Below are 23,915 nucleotides of genomic sequence, written 5' to 3' on the forward strand. Positions count from 1 at the left end.
TGGAGGCTGAGAGGCAGCACAGAGGGAAGGAAGGAGGCTGGTGAAAGGACGGAGGAGCACATGTGAGGCGAGAGGAGGGTGGAGAGAAGGAGGATGAAGATGACCAGCAGCCAGGTCTTTGCTGGGCAGAGAAAAAAGAGATCGTATGACTGTGATGTAAAAGAGAAAACAGAGGAAGAGATGGATGATAATGTGAGTGATGTGTGAGGTAAATTAGATAAATGTGCAGATGGAATCCTGATGTACGTAAAAAAAAAAAGTTAACCAACTTATAATAATTACTTACTTACTATCAGTAACACATAAATAAATGAACTTCTCTCAACTTGATTTCCAAGCAGTTGCGTTAACTGAACATGATAATTTAATTAATTAATTAATTAATTTAAAAAACTTAATTCATTTATGTGTATCAGATAGAAGTGATTACAAACAGCATCACTAAGATTTATTTTGGATGTATCTAAAGCCCAGATGGAAATGATGCCTCTAATGCTGCATATTCACTGCTGTAGACTGTCTACACAGCTCCTCCTCAGAAATCATCACATTGCCTGAACTGAAACATATTACAAAATCTTCAGCAGTTTTTCTTCTTCTTCTTATTGATGCATGCTTCACCAACTCCTAAAATTACCGTCTTTGCCAAACCATAAGAAACAAGATGAGATGTCAGTGGTTTATTGATCTCCTGGAGGAAACTGGGCCAGCAGAATAATTGAAATGAATTAAAATGATACAACAGAAAATGTAATATAAACACAAAATATAAATGACAGAGGTATAACTTAGTAGGCCAAATATTCATGTTGTAAGGAGGCTGTATGAGGATTATGTATGGATTTAGTGTTTATTCTCAAACAATGGAGAGGGCAAAGCAGGCAACAAGACAATAATATGAAGGAGTGTATTTTCTGTAATCTAATGGTTCACACTGTAAATTCAGAAGAAGGAACAGGAATACCAGGATTATGTCCCTTGAGACACTTGAAGGGTTTTAATATGAAACGCCAGTCGTGTAGGAAGTGTCAAGTTTCATTGACAATAGCTCAACAGTGATTGAAATGGAAGCAACATGCAGCAAACAGTGAATAAAAGCTGTGTTTCTACAAGAGGAGAGAGCAGCAGAGTCAGAGTGATTATGACTTATTATGATTGTGCTAACTGTATTAGCACTGTACAAATATATAATAATGATAATAATAATAACTTTAGTTCAAAGTGCTTTGACAAACAAGGAAAGCAGAAGCAACAATGGTTTCTTGCAAAGACAACACTAGAGCCAAACAATTATGCCGCACCAAGGCCAGGCTAAATTTAAAGTAGAACTGAACAATAGAGAAACAATTACAAAACAAAAATAATAATACCAACTCATACCAATAACAGTAAATACAATTCAGAGAATAAAAGCAGTAAATATGGAAATAATATCATAAAAAATAGAAATAAAGATGACTGAGACAGAATAAAAAATAACTTAAAAGACAAACTAAACAGATGTTTACAGATGAATTCATATATTGTTTGCAATTGTTTGTATGACAGGTTGCCGACCTTTTTGGCTTGTGACCCTGTCAAATAAAAAATCATGTTGTGGTCTGTCTCTCTGATATTAAGTGCTAAATGTCTCAAGACGTCCTCTAGCAGAATGAGTCCAAATCTAAGGCCCTTTTATTTGCCCCCAAACCTGAACTGTGATTTCAAAAAGACCCCTGGGAACCTCTCCTCCAACGGAAAGCCTTCTGCCTAGTTAGGTGTGATCTTTGACTCCAAGCTCTGTCTTGGAGTCATGGATTTCACATGTGCAAAAACATGTGCAAGATATGTGAAATGCAGGTGCTTTGAACATGAGGTAATGTGGTTTTGGAACACTTTCATGGTGTTTTTGTGTTAAGCTGTGTAAATTCCCATGTGAAACCTACGTCTATGTGTAGTCTGTTATTTCTCTGAAGGTGCTTTCCCACTCTCCCACTCTCAAGAACAACCAGCTTACAACTGTAAAAGGCAAAAAGAGCAGTTTATTTACTTGGATTTACCTGGCTGCTTATTTCCTGGTTGGCCTACAAAAATACGTCATCCCTTCCCCACTCTATAAGGGCACAAACCACACAGCACAGAGAGAGAGATAGGAGAGAGGAGGAGAAACACAGGCCCAGAAAAAAACAAGATAACCCCAGGGGTCATAACAAGTCACATGTGTTCATATGTCTCTCTAGTGTTGCCAGATGTATGATAATCATTGGATTTGTACAACAATTTTGCCCTCTGCACAACATGCAATCAATAATTCCAAAACAGCTGAAACGTATGATAATTTGACCACTGTAACACTTACAGTAGGCACTTAGTTTAGTCTAGACTTTTCATTTTATCTCATTTCCTGGCTCCTTCATCTGTGTTTATGCATCATCTCTCACATGATCTCTTTAAGTGCCAATCACGTATGGTGTCTGCCATGATGACATGAACGTGACGTCAGCTGTGGGTTGAGCTGTGCAGACTGAGAAGTTGCGTCTTTCTAAGGCAGTGGGTATGAGGAGATTTGTAGATGTTTAAAGAAGTCGTTTAAATACTTGTTTACTAAATTACTTATAAATTTAACCTATTCATTCTTCTGATTGTGACTGATGTACGTTTATTTTTCTCAAAATACTCCCTTCCTGAGCCTCTGGTATGATAGATAACATTTCCAATCTGGCAACATTGTGTCTCTCCTACATGTGAACGCATGTAGCCACGTGACCACACGTGTCAGCATGTTCTGTAAGATTAGTGCAACCATGCTCTCTTCAAATTACAAACATTGCAAAAGTAAACATTTTTGTCTCACGCAGACCTTATCTCGTTTCAAGTCCTCAGTGCAGCATGCTAATCATTTAGCAAATGATGGGCCCATGAAGAGTAAAAAATACCACAAAGAAGGGAATCGTCACTCCACAATCCAATGGGTAACATCAGGTTTGCTATGTCCACTTCTTCTTCCACAGTCTGTGATATCATCTCATATCTAAACAAGAGGCCTCAAAATGCAACGTAAACAAATCTCTCCTGCAGGATTCTGCTGTGTGACAGGAAATGTCGCACAGCAGAATCCAGTAAAATAACTGCAGACAGTCAGGTGCAGCCTCAGCCAAATGCGTAGCTCACATAAGTGAAATACCAAACACTGTGAATGATCTTGCTTGTCACCTCCCATTGCCAGTAACCAATGAAACTGCAGAGAAAGTGCAGAGTTAGCATAGAGGCATTCCACATGCTCCAAGTATTGTATTCAGCAAAATGGATATGTTTTTTCATCATGGAACTAGAGATGTTTTATTCATAAAGGCCAGTCACTTTGAGGTGTGGGCAGCCAACAACAGTGTGAGAGGAGAACCTCAGCAGCAGTGAGGAGTGAAACCGTGCACACTCACAGACACCGGCTCTCACCGGAGCTCATTCTTTTCAAATGAGTCAATCTTGGCTGCCTGCACTGTGTCTGCTTGTTAAGACTGACGAACATGTACACATCATGCATGGAATTCAAATACAACCACAACCACAATACAGCTTTCTTCTTATTGATACTTTCTGCATGTATCTCTCTAGGTAAACTGATTTCTTTAACATGCATTTTTAAAAATCTGTGAATCCATCAAATCCACTGAAAGGGTTGGGAAACTTCTAAAGAGGTACAACACAAATCTCAGGGGCATTAGATGAGTCACAGAATATTAAAGCAGAACAAAAATAATTCTTCTTCAGTCTTTGCTCTAATTGAATACATTTTGCTCTTCTAAAAGACCTCTAAAATGATTCAAATAAATTTATCTGGGGACAAAAAATGTATCTTTGGCTACATGTTCACATCTCATAGGCATGTGCATTCTGTGACTGTGGGCAGCAGTGCTGGACCAACCACATTCAGTGCCTATGGCAATTAGAGCCAATGAGAAATCAACAAATAAACAACTTTGCTAACAAACAATAATAATAAATATCAAAAAACTGTAAAAGGATACAGTATGCAGAGTTCTGTGAATTTATTTTTGTTTATTGCTGTGACCAAGGCCATGTAGGGCTTTAAAAGTCATTAGTAAAAGTTTGAAATTAATTCTATACCTCACAGTTAGCAAGTGCAGCGTTTCAGGGGTGGGAGTGATGTGGTCGTGTCGTTTGTAAATTTGCACAAGCTGGAAATGGCCATTCAGTTGAGTCCCTAATACAAGTACTTTTACTGGTCCCATCTTGACAAGATGAAAACACAGATGACTTTTTTGAAGCCCTTTTTCAGATCCCAATGCTATGTCCGCTTGTTTCATTCAGGCTCTTTTTGATATCCAGCGCTGTATCTGGGTGACTTCAGTGTTCTGATGTTTCTACTGTCTTCAAAGGGTAACAAAGTAATTTTTATCAGGCAATAAAAGCAGCTTACAGACATGACGCAGCACTTTGTGTGGTTTGATGCATGGAGATGACTCAGGAATGTTAGAATGGAGGAAGAGGTGAAGAGCCAGAGAAGCTTTTGTCTGCGCTGTATCCTTCATGTCCTGTATGGTGCAGAGCACAAGATTCTACAGGACCTCATCTAATCTTAGTGCTGGTTCTTTGGATCTTACTTCTCTGTAACTGAGTAGTTTTAGTTGCTAATCCTTTGATCCACATCGCTTTTTTTGGAACATATGGACGCTTTTCAAAAGTGATAAAATCAGTGAATCCTGTGCAAATTTGTTTGATTTCTTTTAAAAGGAGCTAAATAGCTAAAAAGGCACAAGCCACTTTGAAAGAGATGTCCTGCAAATTACAAGAAATTTGGAAAAGCAGACATGAAACTAAACTGAAATTTTGTTTCAAAAAGAGAGAGAGAGAGGCAGAGAGAGGGAAATTAATATGAATTAATAATAATTAGTGACAACAGTTATTTAATTATAATTATATGTTTGAAGTTAAATACATTTGCAGTTTTTTTTCAAGCCATTTTCTTGTTTTTTAATTTTTTTTTGTTAATTGGTTTTTTTTTTTTTTTTTTTTTTTTTTTTGTTGTTGCTTTTTTTGGGTTTTTTTCCTGCTAATTTTCAGGTAATGTTTTGTAACGTCTTCTCTAATACCTTACTAATGTTGGGTTATTTCTTGAAAAGTTGCTCATTTCATTTCTCCCATGTTTTTGAAAATGATTAAGCCAATTTGTTCTGGTTTCAAGGGGTTAAACTTCAGCAGACCTTACTCATTGAGGCAACAGATCAGGAATTTCTCACATAAATGATTTCTGCAACAGTTACATCATTGTTGAACTGCACTGAAGAAACACTGTTGTCATATGTTGAACAGTGAAATGTAAAAATGTCGTGTCCCTCTTGTGTTGACAGAAGCCAGCCAGCATAACATCTACGGCGCCCCCATGAGGTGAGCAATCAACTCCATTTTATTAACAACACAATAAGATAAAATTTGAGTTCAAATCACCTCCTACCATTATAAGAACATTTGCACAGGATCTGAAACCTTACACTTTGTTGTCAGAATTTTCCATATTGGACAGGAATATAGGATACTTGGAAATCAAATCGCAGACATTCTGCTTCAGCCATTTCAACCACTTACACCAGTTTTACCTGTCTCTCTGCTCCAGGAATGTGCGTAAGATGGCACTGAGGCAGTCCGACTCATCGAGTCCAGAGTCAGGCTTCAGGAGGACCAACCCCAGCCCCAACATGAGGCAGAAGAGAGGTGAGTGGTCACAGATTACTTTAAACCAGACTCCAACCACAATAAACTCTATAGCCATTTTCTCCTTACTTGTCCTACAAAAGACAATTTCTCGTGTTCTTTTCTGGAGGAAGAGTAGAAACTTTAGATGGGAAATGAATCTTGAGGTCAAGGATTACATCCAGTGTTGAGTTTGAGAAACCACCTTGACTCTATCTATATATCTGTCTATCTATCTATCTATCTATCTATCTATCTATCTATTTATCTATCTATCTATCTATCTATCTATCTGTCTGTCTGTCTGTCTGTCTATCTATCTGTATCTACCCATCTATCCATCCACTGCACATATCCAATAATGTGCCATCCATCCATTACAACCTTTCCCAACAACTCAACCTCCTCCCACCATGCCTCTTTGTGTCTCTTTAGGTTTCTTCCATAAATCCCATTTTTCTTCACAAAGACTAGAAATGCTTACCCCAAAATTTACACCACAGTCAAGATGTAGATGAGCACTGCCGTAGCATCTGTCGTTTAAACCCCACTGACTCCAACATCCGTTCAGAGCCAGCTGTCCTCTCAGCTGCACAGCTGTCACAAGCTGCCTAAAAGTCAGAAGATAGTGAGATCCACAAGTGTTTTAACCAGGCTGACTCATGTCACAAACACATTCACAACCAACCGTCTGTCCAGGCGACTGATTACTGGCATAGAGGTTTAGATATTTATGTTTCTGTATCTGATCATCCATAAATACAGTCAACCAATCAATCAATGAATGCAGCAGCACAACTTCTTAAACCACATTTAAGAAAAATGAAGAAATAAATCTACCTTGTACCTGCTGACATTTGGTATTTTTGTGAGTTGACAGCAGAAATACTGCTGCTGTGTAAGACATGCCATCTGAGTGGTCATATGCTCCTCTCTGCCTCCATCTACATTACGCCATCTAAATTTAAAAAGCCATTTGTTTTTTAAAAAAGACTTTAGTCCATACGAGATTTGCTTGTATGTCATTTTAGTAGAGTCATCTGCCCATAGTAAAAACAGCAAAATATCTTCTCTGCCTTTTTTCAGCTAGCAACAATAAAAGTACATAGAAGCTAATATCTGTCATAGAACCATAGAAGCTAAAGTGTGGCAGAGACAGCACAACTGACCAAATTATTTCTTTACTAATACACATTTACAAATGTAGCCAGTTCAGAGTGAACGTATAGACGCAGATCTGATGCTAAAGACACTACATTACAGATGTAAACATTCCATTCCATGTTCTCCCTTTGACATTTCAGTTCTCCTTTTGAGAAAGTTTCTTAAGTTTTCCTATCATACCATCTCTCCATTCTTCCTCCTCATTCCCTCTCTCCATCTCATTTCTGTTCTTAGACTGTTAGTTTCTCATGATGACGCATTACTGGTCCAAAAGTATGGCACACACACACACACACACACACACACACACACACACACACACACACACAGACACACACGCTCTGAGCAGACAGGCACACTTCTCACTGACATCTCAGCAGAGGCCAGCTGCTTCACACTGATGATTAACACACACACACACACAGACACGTGCATTTTCAATGTGTGTGTGTGTGTGTGTGTGTGAGTGTGTGTGTGTGTGTGTGTGTGTGTGTGCGCCAGAGGTGTTAATTTATCTATTCTGGTGAGGAGGAGCAGTATTTTAGATATAATTTACACCTTATATTAAAGTGTGATCTGCATCTGGTGGATATACTATAGCACACCATGCACTTACATCCTGTTTCACACTAATGATGTTTCAGCCTGTGGTGTATCTGTTAGTGCTGAGACATTCAGTGCAAAGTCTGACACTGTGTCAGTGAGCTGCTTTCAGCCTGTTTTTATTTACATTTGGGCAAATTAGCACTATTAAAGGTATACCAATTATCTATCATCAGATCCTGTGACAAGCAAGCAGACAAGCAAAAATTTATTTATATTGCACATTTCATTCCATGTGGAAGCACAGTGTGCTGCACATAGGGCGAGGTACAAGTTTCAGGAACAAAACAAAGCTGTCAACTGAACATAAAAGTGAATCAAATTCATGAAAAATAAAAACTCATAAAATAATAATAATTATTATTGAAGAATAAACCACTAAAAGATGCAAAGACATGTCAGGCAACTATCACCGTGTTATTTTAGTCCTGCAAAAATGTAATGACTCACAGGCATATTGTAGAGTGTGAATTCTGAGTGAGAGTTTATTCATGATTATAATCAAATATCACGTTTTTGTCCCTGGCTATCTGGCTCTGTAAGATGCACCCTGTAGCCTCTGTATGTGACACTCAGCTGCCTTTGTGTGACACATTTTGTAACATGTGATCGATGTTGTCAAGAAAAAAGTACTTAACATGACATAATCATTTCACATGAGTATATGATGCATATCCCTCGCACTGTCCGGAGTTATGTAACTTTACATTAATTGAGTTTTGGTTTCCAATAGGACAAGAATATCTGTCTCCTAGCTGAAAGTCTGTGTTTGTTTGACCTATTTACCTCCCCTCCCTCTACCCCACACTGTCTCTCACTCTCTGCCTTTATATTACATCAGTTGCTCTGAGCATTAAACATTGCCATGGATGGGTTTACTTAGGACTAGGGCTGCATCTAACAATTATTTTTTTATCCATTAATCTATCGATTCTTTTTTCGATTAATCGATCAATCTATCAATTATTTTTTTAGTGAACTAGCTATTATTTTTTTATAACTCGATTAATATGAAAACAAATTTACCGAAAATAACATTTTAAAATGCTGCAGGGCAGTATTCCCCCCCAAAAATAGTAGTCTTAATTGGTAATCTGTGTTTTACAGTCTGATATAAAGTCTCTCCAAACAAAATTAATGCAAGAGCTTGTTCCACTCAAGTAAAAGGAATGTAGCGCATTTTACTTTTAGCAATCCAACAGCAAAATAAATAGAACAATGTAAAATTCACTTTTAGGTGTAACAAAACAGTTACTCTTTGTTACAGTAACAAGCCGCAAATCTAGCAGTCCAACAAAACATCTTACAGTAAAATTAATGCAATTTGAATAACACTATAACTTTTCTCTAGCAGAAATAGTTAGAACTAGTCTATTCTTTCTGCATCAAAATAGTCCAGCCTTAACTGGGCCTTAAGGCATACCGCTGCCTGCTGATATGAGTGCTGTATTTTCATATTTATAAGCACATATGCCACTTATTTTTAAAATTACACAAGCTCCTGCACAGCTGACAACCCCATCCTGTAAATGTTTCAAAATAAAATGCATTGTGTCAGCAATTGATGGCATTCTGTCTACAGAGGCACAGTCAGAGGGCTTTTGTTTTGAAAGGGAAGCAAGGAAGTTGAGGTAAAACAGACATCTTTGTATTTCCTCATCTCTGTGACAGATGGAGACTTTAAAGTGCAGTATAAAGTGGTAAAGAGTCGATATAATCAATCAGTTTGTCAGCAGTCTATTCCTGCTGACAAACGCGAGCGTCACACGTAAAAACTTGGCGAGCCACCGTTTCTCTAGATGTGCTCCAGCTGACGCGCCTGACAAGCGCTGCTTGAGCGGGCAGTGTGCACGCTCTAACTTGGTACATGAGCGCTGAAACAAAAAACAACACGATCGGCGCTGCTCACGCCCTCACGGCGCACGCTGTGTGAAACGGAGCGACGCGTCAACGCGGAATCGAGGTATTTACGTAATCAATCATGTCGATTACGTCGACCCGTCGCCCCAGCCCTACTTAGGACTTACTTCAAAGTGTAGTGTGTCACATATTGTTTTTGACATAAATTCTTTCTTTCAGTTCGGGAAGGCCCTGAGTTTTCTTTATTATGCTGTCACTCACAATCCCAGGCTCCTCTCAGTTGATGCTGTGCTGCCCACTACAGATCAGGGCCAAAACTCTGCAAACTGAAAAAAACACAATATGAAAGTGGAAAAAAAACAAAACAAAACCAAAACCAAAATAATGAGATTTGAATACAAAAGAATATATAATTTATTCAAAATAATATATGAAATCAATTAATATCATATTTAAATTGAAATTAACCATTTCCTAAATGTATTATTAATTTGACAATTTGAAAAATCTATTTGGCGTTGATCTACATTGACCAGGTGTGGTTCTAAAGTAGATTGATTGCCTCCCTTAGCGTTGTGTCATAGCCTTTAACCAGCCAAATCAGCAGACTACATGAACTACAATAACTCATTTTGTTTTGTTGATGCACCTGACCCTTTCACCTCAATGCAGTGTCTTCACCTCCCTTCATATTTTATTACCATCTGCGTGTGTAGTCTTACTACTTTTACCACTCGTACTGCTTCTATTAAGCAGATATGAAAAAGAACCTCAAAATCATTATTATAGATACAGATGGACAACTCAATGTGGAAAATGAGTCAATTTTGCTCTATAATGAACCCAAATTCTTCCCAATGTAATCATTTTCCATCTCGCTGTGCCTCCCCATCTTATTTCTCTCTGTGTCACTGTAATAATGATGAGGGCAGTAATAAGAGCAGTTAGAGAGCTAATCCTGCTGTGCAGCAGAGGCCGAGAGCTCTCATAAACACACAGTCACCACACTCAAAGTGAAAACCATATATATGAATTACTCCAGCATGTCCATGTTGTTGCCGCAACTTTGGTTTATTACTCTCCAGGATCCTTGTAATAAATAGAAAAATACTCATTCTTTTATTCCTGCATATTAGAGTAAAGTGCATAGACCTGCTTCACTGTCAATATTTTAAAAGAGGAAATCCGTCATGGCAAATTAGATACTAGTCTTTCCAAAGACTGTGTCCAATTAGTGTCATTGCCTACATGGTCGACTTTGAATATGAGAACTTGACTTTTAAGCCACTTTTACCCAAAGATGGCTCTACAGGGCCACAACAAAGTCCACCCTTCATACCACCACTGCACTTTTACACAGACCCGAATATGGCAGCATTATTCCAACCCAGTGTGTGATTATACACTGCATCCTGGCATCCTGCGATCAAAGGGCGTATGACGGGCATGAGTTTAACATATGAGGGTTCGCCTCTAGTGTGACATAAAACATATGTGTTGGCTACACTTTCTAAACATCAATGGCATTATATCCTAATCACAATCATTTACCGTGTCCTTTGTATGGCGGTTGATCTCGCCCTCTGCTCTGAGGGTAAGGAGCCCCCCAATAGTCAGCCACTGTTCTTCTTTGAATTAGCCGCTATGCTAACAACTGCTTTTTAAATCTTCCACCGCTGGATTGCATGCATAGAAGTGTCATCAAAATTTGATACTCTAACGCGCAGGGTCAGGTCTTTCTGGCTTTACATTCCTCCGTTCCTGGCACAGAAGTGAGACCACTCTACCGCTCCTTTCCGTGATTGGGCGGTATTTACAGAATGAGGCGGCATGATGGCCTGATATTGCCGCCTTGAACAGGCAGTGTAAATGTAATGCTTTAGTTACTTTTTAGTCAGGCCATACCCAACTTTTCCAGTTAAATCAGATTTGGCAGCTCAGTTCAAATATTTTAAATAAGTTTTAAAGTTTGAACAGGGCTCAGTGGGATGTTCAGTTTGACAGCGGCATTCATGTAATATACCAAACAAGCTATCAGTGCTAAAAATTGATTGGTATTGCACGACAACTTTTTTTGCAGACACTAGAAAAATGCAAGAAAATAGCTTGAAATGTGTTAAAATAAATAAACGATAATAATGATAATGATAATTATAATAATAATTAATTATTTTTAAAATGTAAAAAGAGGAAAAAGTGCTTAAAAATTACAATATTTTTTAAAATTTTGTAACATAATTTCAAATATGTAATGATGATAGGTATGAATATATTTTTTCCCTAGTTTTTTTTTCTTTTCTTTCCTAAACATTTTTCCCTAGCTTTATTTAAATAATTTTCTAAATCCAATAATTTCTTGCAATTTGTGCAACACTTCTTACCAAGTTGCTCATTGCCTTTTTTTCTTCATGTTTTTGAGAGAAATCGTACTAATTTGCCCAGGGTTCAATGGTTTAAATACGTGTGAATGCATCTGAAAGCAGCACAAGAAAAGTAATGTTGTTCCAGGTTTCAGAGGGTTAAAGAGGCAGCCCTACTTTTTGTGACTTTTAGATTAGTAAACATCAGTTCATCTGAAAGACTTATGAGACATGTCCAGGTCATGTCTGAAAGTCAAATGATTCAATCTGCTAGAGAAAGTGTTATATCAGTCAAGTCCCAGACCTAACTGAGACTGTTACGTCTGCGTGCCATATGTCAGATTTTGCAGTATATGTATCTATGGCTCTGTGCCATTTTAAGCCATGTTGACATGCAGAATTAGCAGCAAGTGAAATTACACAACATGGGAAAAAAAGGCCCAGGCCAACATTGCAAGAAATGCCCCACAAATTGTAAGAAATGAGTAAAAGGTGACAGGAAAATGACCTGAATATAACTCAAACACTAGTTTTTAAAAAGGTGTATGAAATTAAAGTATAAACTATATTTCAAATCATTCTAATAATACATTTAAAATGATGTTACCAAAAAATGTATACATATTTTTTTAATTTTCTACACTCTTTCAAGTCATTTTTTTTGTTTCTTTTTGTTATTTGCTTTTCTCTCCTTTTTTTTGCTTAGTTTAAGTTACTTTTCTTGTAACTTTTTTAAAAATTTCTTGCTGCTTTGGGGCCATGTGTTGTTAAGTTGCTCGTTGCTTGTTGCCTTCCCCCAATGTTTTTGAAAGAAATGGGCCTCACAACAACCCCCTCCATCCATTTACACAATGTTGGTTTTCAATGTGAAGAGTAGAATGAGGAGTGGTTGGTGGGGTCTAAAGTGTGCTGTTACTCTGCATGTGTATGAGAGAGAGAGTTGTGTTCCCTTTGACTGAGAATGAGACAGATAAAATTCCATCAGATAAAACTCCATCATGCAAATCTGATTGCACAGTGAAGCAGGCTGACAGACTCCCACATGTTCTCCCACAGAGAGGTCACTGTGACCTTCAAGCCCAGATACACACACAAATGGATGGAGCAGAAAGAGATGAGTCTCACTGTGATGTACAGATCACAATACTGCAAGGCTGAGAGAGCTTTACAGTCTCCTTATATTGAATAACTTTCATGGATGAACTAAAGGTTTAAATGGATGAGTGATCTGAGATGGTGTCTCGTGCTGTAGACAGGCTTCTTAGATATTCTTATGTGTGTATTAGGGTTGCAGACCGTAAGCATTTTCCTTAATCAGTTATTAATTAAAAAAATTAATGGCCAATAATTGATTATTTTATGGATCAGGAATAAGCATGCCCAAATCAACCCAGCTTCAGGAAACTGTAAAAAAAACCTAAAATGACAGTATTTCAAATTTGAGGTTAATGTCTGATCATTTTTGCTTTTTGTTATGAATCTAAGACCCTGAATTACATATTAAGATAGTCATTTTTTTGTAATTTGGGTTTCCAGAGGCTTTAATGTCACTAAGTTACATGGATCTATATTTAAGGATGTATCATTGTTCTTGGTCTGACGCTGTAGGACTGACTTTATTGATCTTCACTGCACTGCAGGAGGTGTCAGCAGTGTATTATCCCATTCTCTGATTGTATTATTATTGACAAAAATATACTTAAGAGTCCACATGCCTTTTCTGTAGCTTTCAGTTGCATTTCTCGGTCTCTCTATGCATGACGTAACCATGTAACTTTGGTCAGTAACATGTTTTGCCACTTTCACACGATGCCAGCTGAGTTACTGTTTTCTCCATCTCTTGAGTTTTTGTTTTTTTTTCACAGCAACTGAGCATAACTAAAACGAAGCTGCTATTTTAACACCTTCTGCTTCTCTCCTCTTCAGGGCTCTGTGTCACACCACAGAACTTTAAAGTAGTGTGGCATCATTTGTGGCATCAAATATGAAAAGACTGTTGAACATTACTGTAACTATATGTTCAGTTAACTCAGCTACTTAAAGTCTGACATGAAAAAGATTGGTGGTGTTTATTGGTAAAGGTTAACTATACAGGAATTTTCTAAAAAAAAAAAAACAAACCAAAAAACAACGTATAGTCTCATCCAGAGGTCAATAGCCCTCAATTATGATTTATGACCCACTATAGAAGTGTGAAACGTTCTCTTATTTTCTTCTTATTTTGCTGCGTCTGGGACGTTTTAGGCAAATGGCGCAGTTGAGATTGGACTTGACAAAAACGCAGCAACCAGTGAGACAGAAACATTCCTGTGACAAACTGCAATATTACTAAATGCTATTTGCAATGGCAAATGTCAAATAAATGTGTAATCCATTAAAACCTGAGCCAATAGGCTTGATCTCTTTCAAAAAAACACAGACAGAAGGTAAGGAGCAACTTAGTATAGATGGTATAGATAAAATAGATGGCCCAACAATTTGACAGAAAAAAAACAATTAACATGAAATTTCTCTAAAAAACAAAGAGAGACACAAAAAGTTACTTTCAGAAAATGCAAAAAAAAAAAAAGAAATGTAAATTGTAAGAATCATGAATATGGTTTTCTATTTTTTCCCTCTTTTTGGGGATGATATCTAATGACAGTTAAGTTGCAAGTCATTTTCTCATCACCTTTTACTTTTTCTTTTCTTTTTTTCAAAATGTCCGGACATTTCTTGCCAAGTTGCTCATTGCATTTCCCCATGTTTTCAAAAAACATCAAATCAATTTTCATAGCTATAAATGCTTGTGAAAACCATCTGAACACAGAGCAACAAAACTGATGTCAATCCAGGTTCTAAACGGTTAATATTAATTTTGAAAAGATGGCATTTTTTTCTTTATTTAGCCATATTTATTTTGTTAAAACAACGAAGTGTGGTATTGGCTGAGCAGTACTAAACCTCATGTATCATTTGCACAGATTTGGAACATTTTTCTCTCCAGACCTACTTCTTCTTCCCCTGCTGTACTAAGCCCTGCTCCCTCTTGCTTTCCCACTCAGCTGATGCTTCAGCCAGCCAATCAAGCCACTCGGCTGCTAACGCTAGGAAACGCTTCACCTTGCAGGGACTTTCCAACAGGAGGTCTCTTCCAGCAGGTAACAGCACAACGCGACACTTCCAGTGCTCACTTGTGCTCCCTTCGTCATCATCAGTGGCTTCTTTGTTCTTTGTCATCATCAACCTCATCATCATCATAATGAGAATCATCATCATCATGAACAGCCACAGCCACTGTCCTACAGTCTCTCTGTGCGTCCCGGTGCCTGTAGCATGTCGGCATAATAAGGCCTCTGCTCCTCTTGCTCAGCTTTTATCTGTTCGTGTCAGTATCCTCTGCATCTGCCCGCATTACAACACCGAAACTGTGATTCAGGAAAGAGAGGGACGGAGTGCTGCTGAAGAGACAGCATTTGAAGACGGGGAGACAGCAGGAGATCAAGACAGATAGACACAAAGAGAGAGAACCTGTCTGAGTCACAGCAGTGGTGACACAGTGGTGAGGCTAAATTCTGCGGCACAGCTCTGTGCTAAATGTCACCCTCTAATGTTCAAGCCCTCTTGACATTTGGAAGCGCATTAACATTTTCGGAAGAGGACAGGCCTTGATTCCAAGTTCTGCTCTCTACATCACAGCAGTCCGGTCAGTCTTCATGCCACGCATGTCCCTAATGAGACTGATAAGTGAGGTGGGAGGGGGCACTTTCAACTCCAGTTAAAAATTTGCTGAAAGCTTTCCAACTCTAGCTTTTTTTTAACCTTTGACACAGAGAGACCCAGCCTATTACCTGTTATGGCCAGGATGCTGCACGTGGTTGGTCAGAGTTAGGGTAGGGAGTTGAGCTGCAAGATAAAGTTTTTCAGACATCCATTCAAGCTAGCAAAGCGCTAAACCAGAAGTCAGTTCCTTCACCCGTGGAAGTTACCTGCTTGGGCACACTTGGCTGGGCACCGCCGCCGTAAGTCTCCTGTGCAAATGCCACATGGGTCAATAGATCCAGGTATTTACACCCAGAAAAAGAGCTTATCTGCTTCATACACCAATGAGCAGCTCTCATGGAATGAATGGGGCCCCGCCCCCATGACTGTATCCAGACTGTCTTAAATACATCCATGGGCCAAACGAAACACAAAGTACATGCCAAATAAATTTTTCCCAAAGATGTTTTCTGACACTGAAGGTAGTTCTCATCACCCTGATGTTTGTTCAAGTGGTCGTTTTGGTTTAAGTGAGTTACTCAATTCTACAAAAAAGGGATTTCCGGTCATGATTGACAGCTGTGATGGCCAATCCATGTGTTCGCATTCCATGGGGCTGCTGATGATTGGTCAGACGGGTGTTCTGTCAGGAACTCCCCCACTGCGGCTATCGCTGCTGTGCAGACTTTGGCTCCAAATGATGTCACCAGCACAAGATGATGGCAGCCATATACCGTATATTTTAGCTTTCCCTAAGCAAAGCAGGGGTAAGCATTGTCCATCTTTATATATACAATCTATATTGGACCTCACTAATGCTCTTGTGGCTCAATGGGAGTGAATCCTGGCAGCAGGTCCAACATCTGGCAGGATGTCCAGAAGAGTGAAGGCTGTTGTTAGATTCATGTACAAGGTTTGGAAGGGGAATCCAAAATCATAGCATCCTGGACGTTTACAATACCAGCCTTTCTTCTACTATGAGATCCTGATACTCTCTTCTACCAGTGTCATTCAGCTCTGACAGTTAGTAACTAGCTCATAGTGAACTCAGGCATTGCTCATTACTTTCATTGAATCCTGATCCTAAACCCAAACTTTAAGTATGAACTCACCCCTTTGTCCTCGTGCATTAGCTCCACACTCGTGAGCACTGCTCTGAGCGATGAATGTGCTGTCTGCTCTGTGGGATGGGAATCTGTGGTGAGTGGGTGGCAGGTGTCCTCCTGCTGAATACACTCTCCATTAACAGGAGTGTCTCTGTGCTTCACTGCTGTATATGTCCCCTCACCATGTTCGATCACTAAAGCATGGACTGAAGGGCCAGTGTGTGTCCTGTGACCTGCGAGCACTCACACATTAACACCAACTGGATTTTTCTTACAGTGACACAACATTCCATATCAGAAGTGAGAGAGTTATAGCTTGACCTGCAGGTTCACAGGATGGTTAACCTAATTTATTTAAACTAAAGTCATTGGGTGACAGCCATGTCAGTTAATGGACAATATCCATTAAAATAAGTAAAAGCTGTTTCATGCTGACATTTTAAAATATCTGAGATTCATACTGCCTCTCCAGTACAGTGGAGGGGGGGGTTTCATTTTTTCAGGTTTTTCCTCATCAGGTGGAAATGATCCATCTACCTCCATCACAAAGTACTGATTTGATGTGATATTACTCTTTCATGTTGAACTTACATTATTTGTAATTGTAATTTGTAATGTAAATACATTTTTAGGGCTGTACTCGACATGACTCAATCAGAACTGGCTGTTTAATAAGAATATTTGACTTTTTTTTTTATTTCTACCCAAAGTTTTAAAGTTTGAATGAGGCTCTGCGTTCAGTTCAGTGTGACAGCGGCATTCACGTCACATAGTAAACGAGCTAACGGCACAAACGATGTGTTGTAAATATGTAACATTTTTTGCCAGAACAAGATATCAAACAAAAGCCAGAGATTACAGCGTATTAAATTGCTCTGAGCTTACCGAAGAGTAGCATGAAAGTCAAGAGCACTCACCCCACAGCAAAATGTCCACAGAAATACAATTGCTTGACTTGAAGCAGTTGACTGAAGGGTCTCCAACTGAAGATTCACATCTCCAACTTTCAAGGGGCAGCCCTACATATTTTATATTACTTCAGTCCTTTGACTGTCTACCTGTTCATAATCCTACCTTAAAATACTTATGATGGCAGACTTTGACATAAAAAAAACGACCCAAAACTGCTCTCAATCACATTTATGGTCTTCCTCAATGGATGGAAGGTTCATAACAGTCTTCCTCCTATACAGCTCCTGTCAAAGCTCCTATTTTTGTTTCATTTTTCTTGCGTTATTTCATGCATTTCCTTTCTCCACCTCCTGTTTGCTTGAACTGTTGTTGTTATGGTTATTATTATCATCATTATAAGAAAGTAGTTGCAATGGTAGTAATGCCTTTCTAACTTTATCAAGAGGTAAAAATTCTTGTGTTTAGATGTGAAGATGTTTTTTTTTACTCTCTGTTATGCTGTCCTCTTTTTCTTTCTTTCATTTGAATTCTTTGTAACACTCCACCTCTCTCTCCATCCTCCTTTGCTTCTCTCTTTCTCTCCTTGTACTTTACTTTGCTTTTCTTTCTGTCCCTTGTTCTTTCTCCACATCTTCTCCTTCCTTCCTTCCCTGTCTATAGAGCCTGCTGCTAAGGAGGCAGAGGTCACCCGCCGTTTCTCTCTCACCTCCTCTCTCGCCTCCTCTTCCTCCTCTTCTTTTGCCGCACGGCGCACTAAAGGTACCTGATTAAGCGTCCAAAGTTTCCTGCTTCCACAGTTTGCTTTTTCTATATTTTGCTTCGAAACTTAAATGTATTTTTTTTTTAAATTCTGTTTGCATTCACTGCTCACACACACACACACACACACACACACACACACACACGCACGCGCGCACACACACACACACACACACACACACAGCAAAATGAACTGTACACCAGGTTGTGCAGCTCAAACAGCTTGAAAACTAGTTATCCCTGTGCAATGTTTCATGTGTTGAACAAAAAGGTAAAGATTTAAGATAAAACTGAAACTGTAATATTATGTAACATTCTCAAATTACATGTGCTGTGCTCCCTTCAGAGATGTGCACTCAAAAGTACAACACCCTCTGTTTACTGTTTGTTTAAGGATCCCCATTAGAGGCATACAAATGTCCTGCACATTGAAATACAGCACCCACATAAAACAAAAGCACAGACAACTTAAGATATAAAAACAGTACAAAAATGAAGAGTACAGACATCTTTATATTTAAGAAAATCTAAACAGACTTATACCTCGATGAAAAGGGAAGAATAAAAATGTAATATTAGTCTAAGCAGTACAGTTAGATAGCAACAAAAAAAAACAGACAGAAAGTGATAATAAGGCAATAATGTGACAAGCAGACTGAACAGATACATACAGTACATTAAAGGAAACACATAAATTCTTTAAAAAAAAAAACAAACATAAATTCATAAAATAAAACAAAGTCATCAAAGAAAACATACATTTATGAACAAAAACATGAATTCATGAAAGAGAGCATAAATTCATGACAGAAGACAGATAAATATGCAATGTGGCTCTTGTTTCTCTGTCTATGTTGGCCAGCAGTGCCAGAATAATTCTTTTTAAGGGCAAACTACTGAACACTGAAATCCATTTAAAAATAACTTTTATGTGAATTTTGACAAATTGTGATTTCAGTTAGATGTTAAAGACAACATAGACACAAACAATTTAGATACAGTAAGATTCATAAAATCTTCAGTCAGTTGAATGATATATATGTGTGTGTGTGTGTGTGTGTGTGTGTGTTTATACATATACATATATACATACATATATGTGTGTTGGTTAGGTATGTCCTTCTATATATCCAGGTTATCATTTTACTCTTTGCAGTCTGATACATATTCAGGTCTGTTCAAGGCCAGAACACACACTCAAATTCAATCTGTAGTGAGAAGATTGTGTCTACCTCTGTACATGTATCGAGTGGGGGCAAAAAAAGAATACTATTTTCTTATTACCTCCTTTCTATTTACATCTCTCTTCAAATGTATGAGATGCATGGAGAAAGTCAAGTCTTTGCTGAGAATGAAAACAATGTCAAAGGGAAAAAAAAATCTGCAAATGAGTGGACATGCATATTCGTTTTAAAAGCCATGGTACGGAAATACGAATTTTGATAAGCTGACATTTCAAGCGCTGGGTGGCATTCAAAGTGGCAGCAAAAGTGCAATTTACTGCAGGAATATAAATGAGAGGTTCATTTTTGGCCAGGCAGAGGCAGGGCAGGCATGAAAAAACACCAGAGCACAGTCAATGAAGTCTTCCACTCAGTCTGTTCTCCGCTTTTATTGTATTTCTCTTTTTCTCTCATGAATTGACAGTATTTAAAAAATGTGCAACCAAAGAGAGCACTGAGGGTCACATTGACTGCAAAGTGCTCAGTAGAGTTGAAAATGTGGCTGTAGCTTTTTAGCCTCTGATTTTAATTCTCTTCCACTTTGTACATTAATATCAGGGTGCAAAAAATCATATAAAACACATGGCAGCACAACTTTGCTGAATGTATACCACAATGCATGTATGAATATTCATCAAATTTATCACAGTATATGAGAAATTAACCCTTTGCAACCTGGATGGACATCAGTTTTCTTGTACAGCGTTCAAACACATTTCACAAGTATATGACCCTTGGAAACATAATAATAATAATAATAATAATAACTTTATTTATATAGCACCTTTAAAAACAGAGTTTACAAAGTGCCTTGACAAATATAGCACCTTTAAAAACAGAGTTTACAAAGTGCTTTGACAAACAAGGCAAAGCAGTAGCTAAGAGAGTTTCTTGCGGAAATAACATGACAAATAGAACCAAACAGTAATACCAAACTAAGACTACACCAAAGAGATCAACAATCACAAAAACAAAAATTACAACAGCAACCCATTCCAGTATGAATAAATGCTGTTTGTTGCAGTAAACATATAAATAATATTATTAATAATAGAATTAAACATAGCCGGGGCAGAGTAAAAAATAAATAAATTAAACAATAAGATAAAAAACATAAATAGATGAATAAAATGGACAAATTAAAGAACGATTTAAAAAAAAAGAATTAAAATAGACAGCATCACATAAAAGCAAGTCTATAAAATGGGTTTTAAGAAGTGACTTAAAGGAAGGTCATTGATTCTGCAAGCCAAACCAAATTGGTTTGATTTCTTTAAAACATGATCATAAAAAAAAAATGCAGCCCACAACTTGGCATTAAATGTCCTGCTAATTGCAAAAAAACGTTACAAGGTGACAAAAATGACCTGAAAATTATCTTTAAAACATGAAAAACAGCTTAAAATTGAATATGAAATAGAGAGAGAGAGAGAGAGAATCATTAACCTGTAAAAAGAATCAGGAAAGATGTATTTGTAATTGTTATGATTATATATTTAAAATTGGGCTACAGAAAAACTTTTTTCTTATTTGTATTTATTTACATTTTCTTTTATTCATGCACTTTTTCAAGTCATTTCCTGTTTTTCTTTGGTAACCTTTCTTTCCTTTTTTTAAACCAATTTCAGTCAATATTCAGATAATAAAACTATTTGAGTCATTTCTTTTTCATTGATCTCTTTCCATGTTTTTGAAAGAAATCAATTGAAATCAATTCCCTTAGGTTTCAAAAGGTTGAATAAGAGTCACAACCTTCCACCTTGTAATTTTTTACTCTTTTTTGGCTCTCACATATGAAACCGTGTAGGCAGCATGAAGTCCATATTCTGTCTAATAAATAATAAAATCGATAAGGGCTGCTTCTAGTCCAGAAAATTTGTAGTGAGTTAATTAAGATGTAAAGATAAACAGTTTTTCAGCTGAAAAAAAAGTAACTGACTGACTGACTGACTGTAGCTGGTAAGAAAACTGAGAATACTTTTTTTTTCTTTGTCTTTCTCTGTGTACCAGATGGCAATATCACATGAGAATTAGGGCTCTTTTCATAATGGTCTAAAGAAAGTCATAATAAACATTTATGGAATGTACACCTATGCCTGAAAGGCTTTTAAAACTGGAAGCTCAGTGTTACAGATTTCATGTCTAAAAGGGGCTTTGAAAGTTTTCTAACAGTGTGATGATATGTGTCTGCTTTCTTTCTAAAATGTTGCTGTCTTACTAAACTTGTGGTCGCATATGGTTCCTCCGACCAGGTGCCCTGTCTGCTAGCATAAAGAGCAAGAGACATGAGATAAAGAGTGATCCCACTCCATTGGGTTATGAAGGTACATGAACATGCAGAGATGTGTCGTGTGTAATGTGTTCTGAGCATGCTGGGCCTCTCAGCGTTTTGTTTGGTTTATTAGGCACAACGTTTTTGTGTGATTTTTTTTCATTTTCATTTGAGAATTATTTGTGTGTGTGTGTGGTACGTCCGTGTTCACAAATCTGTGTTCCTGTTCACTTCTGTTTCATGCCTGCTGTGCTGTGATTTGTGATTGTGACGTTTCCAAATGCATGAGCATCAGAGTATCTGATAAATGTGTTGGTGTAGTTTTTTGGTGAGGGTTTTTTGGTTTTTAAAATTGTTGATTTCTGCATGAGTAGAGATGCACTGCTCTGTTGAATAGATAGACTGAATTTCATTTATATATCAGGACACTTGGCTTTTAAATTGTGGTTGTAGTTGACAATATTGAGTGGCAGAGGATGGTGTAAAGCATTTGGCTTCCCTTCAGATACTTTGCGTGGTGCTATGGCTGCAGTCAAGAAACGGCAGAGTATGACCAGCAGCACCGCACCTGCTGCTGGCAACACCTCCGCTGTGCCAAGATCCACCTCCCAACCAGGTAATTGCAGAGAGGGAACATGTAACATGTGTGGGGGTCTGCTTTCAGTTTAATATGTTAAAAGATTGCTGAGAAAATTGAGTTTGTTTTGGGCAGTACATTTCAGGTCAGTGTTTCATTTCACTTCTGATGTGTAACTTTAACTTCTTTGTACAGCAGATTTATCTCTACCTTCAGATTGAAATAGTTCTTCAGAACTCATCTGGAATGCAGCCTCCATCTCAGCCTTTTCCCAGCCACGAACATCAAATGCCCACAGACAGCTTGTGCAGCACAGTCCCAGCCAAATCACTGTACTTTTGGTGAACACGTCCACATACCCGAATAACAAAATCAATCATTTGCAGTGGCACCCAGGAAATGTTTCATAGGGGTGGCCAGTTTGGGCTTCAAAAAACCTTGGGATGGCACATTGCTCTAACATTAACCTACAAAGACTCATATGATCAGAGACAGCTTCCCCTGTGTACCTGCTGCCACTATAAACCATCCACCAGTCAGCACCGACCCCCTCTCTAAGAAAGCAACGTTAAACTTCTTGGCCACAAGAGGTCACTTGTCAGGAAGACAGGTTGTTTTTTGAACATGTCAACAAATGACAAATGTCAAGTTTATTTGTACAGCACAATATCAGAAAATGTCAAATCTGCCTGCATATAGGACCCCTCAATAGCAGTGGTTCCCTTAATTTTTACCTTAAGGGGCCCCCTATCTATCATTAAGTAAAGTGAAACTAAAGCCCGGTATACACTTTATGATTTTGGGCTGTCCCGGACGCAAGATAACCATCATGACAGCAACGTTGCGGAATCTTTGGTTGAGGCTCTAGGACGGTGGTTTTATGTCGCACAGTCAGAGAGGTTCAAGGATGTCATGGCCTTGTGATCAAAGACAGCCTGTATCAAATTCTGACAGTGTCAGAAATTTGTGATGACCATCTGTGTGACTTCTGTTGCAGCATGAAATGATGCACTGATCAGTGCGACTCTGGTAGTGAATGCTAAATTCTAGTAGATGCTAATAAATACTTTGAGCTCTTGCTGAAAAATTGTCATGCCAAGTTGGCCTCTTTTCCTCAGCCACAACGGCGTCCACATTCTCCTCCTCCTTTGTTTTCTCTTACCACTACATTGGCGTAGATGGATGGTGCACGTTGATAATATTTTTTTCTCGCGTATTGATGTCTCTGGATGTACGTTGTAGCCTATGATTCAGTAGGTGATGTCATTGCACATTCTGCATACATCAAACTTGATGTTATGCCAGTTTATTAGATCCATGTCACAGAGTGTAGCTCCACTAAACTTATTAGATTCTCAGTCAGTAGGAGGCTTAAGTGACATATTTTAAAGATATTCATTCATTTATTATCCAAAACTGCTCTCTTGTGAATGGTCGCTGGGGGGAGCCTATCATAGCTGACACTGGACGAGAGGAGGGGCACACCCTGGACAGGTCACCAGACTATCAAAGGGGTGACACATAGAGAAAGACAACCATTGACACTCACATTCACACTTACAGCCAATCTAGACATAAACTGCACAATCAACCAAAACAGTAAATACAAATTAGTTTGTGTAAAGCAAGCAGTTTTGGTGAATTTGAGCA

The 23,915-nt window shown here is 38.2% G+C and overlaps 1 protein-coding gene across 5 annotated transcripts in view; it reads left to right on the forward strand.

Moving 5' to 3' along the window:
* mcf2l2 (MCF.2 cell line derived transforming sequence-like 2) overlaps positions 1–23,915 on the forward strand; it is a 193,490-nt gene that overhangs the window by 146,046 nt on the left and 23,529 nt on the right. For 4 of the 5 annotated variants that reach the window (XM_042512812.1, XM_042512803.1, XM_042512811.1 and 1 more), the window contains exons 26-27: positions 5,349–5,385; positions 5,612–5,709. In XM_042512812.1, the coding sequence (XP_042368746.1) occupies positions 5,349–5,385; positions 5,612–5,709 (135 nt within the window). Of the gene's footprint in view, positions 1–5,348; positions 5,386–5,611; positions 5,710–14,719; positions 14,816–18,094; positions 18,194–21,668; positions 21,741–22,193; positions 22,305–23,915 lie in introns of all 5 variants that reach the window. The other variant, XM_042512814.1, reaches the window with a different exon arrangement.

This window comes from Plectropomus leopardus, chromosome 3, assembly GCF_008729295.1.
Source record: "Plectropomus leopardus isolate mb chromosome 3, YSFRI_Pleo_2.0, whole genome shotgun sequence".
In the NCBI taxonomy this organism is placed as follows: domain Eukaryota; kingdom Metazoa; phylum Chordata; class Actinopteri; order Perciformes; family Serranidae; genus Plectropomus; species Plectropomus leopardus.